General features: G+C 67.4%; 1 protein-coding gene across 1 annotated transcript; it reads left to right on the top strand.

The window, feature by feature from the left end:
• Positions 1-303: 303 nt before the first annotated feature.
• Positions 304-2,277, top strand: BARHL2 (BarH like homeobox 2). Its single transcript, XM_014519078.1, has 2 exons — positions 304-955; positions 2,048-2,277. Exons 1-2 carry the CDS (start codon positions 382-384, stop codon positions 2,275-2,277), a joined length of 804 nt encoding a protein of 267 aa, XP_014374564.1. The 5' UTR covers positions 304-381.
• The last annotated feature ends 523 nt before the right edge of the window (positions 2,278-2,800 follow it).

Here is a 2,800-nt window from a genome sequence, read left to right as displayed (position 1 = left end):
CCCTGTGCCCCTGCTCCCGCCCGGTGCGATGCAGTGTCCCGAGGCAGCCCGGTCGCCCCGTAGCTCCCAGTGAGCAGCCCCGCCGCAGCACGTGTGATCCGCGCCTCGCGCTGCCGCCCTGTCCCCGCGCCCCGGCTCCCCCGTGCTCTCCCCGTGCTGCCGGGCTTTTTTCGGGGGAGGGGGGTTGTTTCTTTTCTCCCCCGGTGACTGCTTCTGCCCCTGCCGCAGGTGCCAGCCCCGGCCCCCTCCCCCTTCCTTTTTTGTTGTAAAGGCACTGACACCCTCGTTGCGCTTTTATTTATCGATCCGCGTTGGCCGGGGCTGCTCTTCGGCCGCGCAGGGAGCCCCGGCTGGAGGACCGGGATGACGGCGCCGCTCTGAATGGCCGCGATGGAAGGATCTAGCGGGTCCAGCTTTGGGATAGACACGATTTTGTCTAATGCCAGCTCGGGCAGCCCCGGCGTGATGAACGGAGACTTCCGCCAGCACAGCGAGGCTAGGACGGCGGATTTTCGAGCCCAGGCCACCCCGTCCCCCTGCTCGGAGATAGACACGGTGGGGACGGCGCCTTCCTCGCCCATCTCGGTCACCATGGAGCACCCCGAGCCGCATCTGGTCCCAGAGAGCATCCCGCAGCATCACCACCTCCACCACGGCCAGCCGCCGCCGCCGCCAAGTTTGCAGGGCTCGCCCCAGCCGCCGCCGCCGCAGTTGGGCTCGGCTGGCTCTGCCCCCCGGACTTCCACCTCTTCCTTCTTAATTAAAGACATTTTGGGCGACAGCAAACCGCTGGCGGCGTGTGCGCCCTACAGCACCAGCGTCTCCTCTCCCCACCACACCCCGAAGCAAGAAGGCAACGCCGCCAGCGAGAGCTTCAGGCCAAAGCTAGAGCAGGAGGACAGCAAAGCCAAACTCGACAAGCGCGACGACCCGCAGAGCGAGCTCAAATGCCACGGTGAGTAGGTGCGGCCGCCCCGCGGAGCCCGCTGCTCTGCCCTCCTCGGCACGGGGCAGATATGGGGCCAAGACCCGCGGCCGCGGCCCAGCTCCGGCCTGCTCGCTTGGGAAGGGGACCCGGAGCGCGCCCAGACGCCGGCTCTGCCGCGCTCGTGTCCCTGCCTGCTCTTTCCACCAAATAAGCCCCCGCCTCTCCCCCGAGCTCTGCCCTTCTCCCTCTCGCGCTCATTATTTTGAGAAGGAGGAAAAAAATAACCCGAAATAACCGCGTGTTGTTGTTTGGTTTTTTTTTTGTAACGAATGTATTTATTTTCAAATGCAAATGCGATGAAATGACTCCCGTGTTGTGCAAACACCACGCGCCGGGCTTTCGGGGCACGTAATTAAGGCCCCGGTTCCCGAGCCGGGCTACGGGAAGGCGAAAACTTCCTGTTTGTGCCCGAGCGCCTTCAGAAAGACTCGCGCTTTTTTCTTCCCTCCTCTCCTAAAATCTCAGGCCCGTGGCCCGGCTGGGCGGCGGGGCAGCGAGGTGCCCACACCTGGGGGTGAGTGGCGGGGGAGCCAGCCGGGGTGTCCCGAGGCCGGGACCTGAGGGGACACATCTCTGTCGTGTGGCCCCCCCGGCTGCTCGGCGATGCGAGAGCTGAGAGCCGCTCCCGGGCGCCGCGGCGAGCTGCTGCCTCGCCTGTGCAGGCGGGGCCCGAGCCAGATGGAGCAGCCTGGGCTGGCGATTTTTGTGTGTGCGTGTGTGCACCGTCCTCCCCAGTGGGTCAATTAGGGAGATTATTGTTCTTCCTGCAGGGAAGATCAGGAGCGTTGCAAAAACTGGTACAAACAGAGCTGGATTGACGTATCGATCTCCCGGCGGCGCGGCGAGAAACCCGAGCTGACAAATAGACTCCGCAACGCTCGGCGCGGTCACCAGGACCTTGTCCCAGCGCGGCCCGGGTGTCCCGGGGCGGGGCAGGCCACTGGCCGCTGGAATTGCCATTGATGGGGGCAGCCCCCGGGGCTGGGGGAAGGGGGTCGCGGGCGCCCCGTCCCCAGCCCGGCCCGCGAGCACTGAGCCGCGCGTGTGAATTGTTCGCAGGGACAAAGGAGGAAGGCGACCGCGAGATCACGAGCAGCCGGGACAGCCCCCCGGTGCGAGCCAAGAAGCCCCGCAAGGCGCGGACTGCCTTTTCGGACCACCAGCTCAACCAGCTGGAGCGCAGCTTCGAGCGGCAGAAGTACCTGAGCGTCCAGGACCGCATGGACCTGGCGGCCGCGCTCAACCTCACCGACACGCAGGTCAAGACCTGGTACCAGAACCGCAGGTAAGGGCGGCGGGCCGGGCCGGGGGCTCAAGGCGACGGGGAAAAATAACCCTCCACTAGGGCCGGGGGCAGGCTTTGCCGAGGAGCCCGGCCACTGGGACGCACAGGCCGGGCCTCCCCGCGCCGAGAGGCCGGCTCCCCCGAGATTCAGCTGCCGCCGCGGTGCCCCCGGCCCGCGAGGGGCTGCTCAGGTTCACCCCGAACAAATGTATAGAGGAGACGCCTAAATGCGGCCTGATGCGGACATGAATACATCATGGGCCGCGCCGCTTTCGCTTCCCGAGCGGGCGCGGATCTGGTCCTGCGGCAAGCGCGTTATGCGGAGTCGTTCCCCGCGCCCGTGGGACCCGCTTGGCCTGCTCTGCCCTGCCCTGCCCCCGCGGCCCTCCCGCTGCTGCGCCAGGCCCGAGCGCCCGGCCTGGTCTCCCGAGCGCCCGGCCGCCCGCGCTGCTGCCCTCGTGTCGCGGCCGGGGTCGGGGCTGGCGCGCTGCTGCCGGCTCTGCCCTCCAGCCGGTCCTCGGCCGCTG

The sequence above is a fragment of the Alligator sinensis genome, unplaced genomic scaffold (genome assembly GCF_000455745.1).
Source record: "Alligator sinensis unplaced genomic scaffold, ASM45574v1 scaffold199_1, whole genome shotgun sequence".
NCBI lineage: Eukaryota > Metazoa > Chordata > Crocodylia > Alligatoridae > Alligator > Alligator sinensis.
The sequence above is the reverse complement of the archived record's forward strand: the minus strand, read 5'-3'. Positions and strand labels throughout refer to the sequence as shown.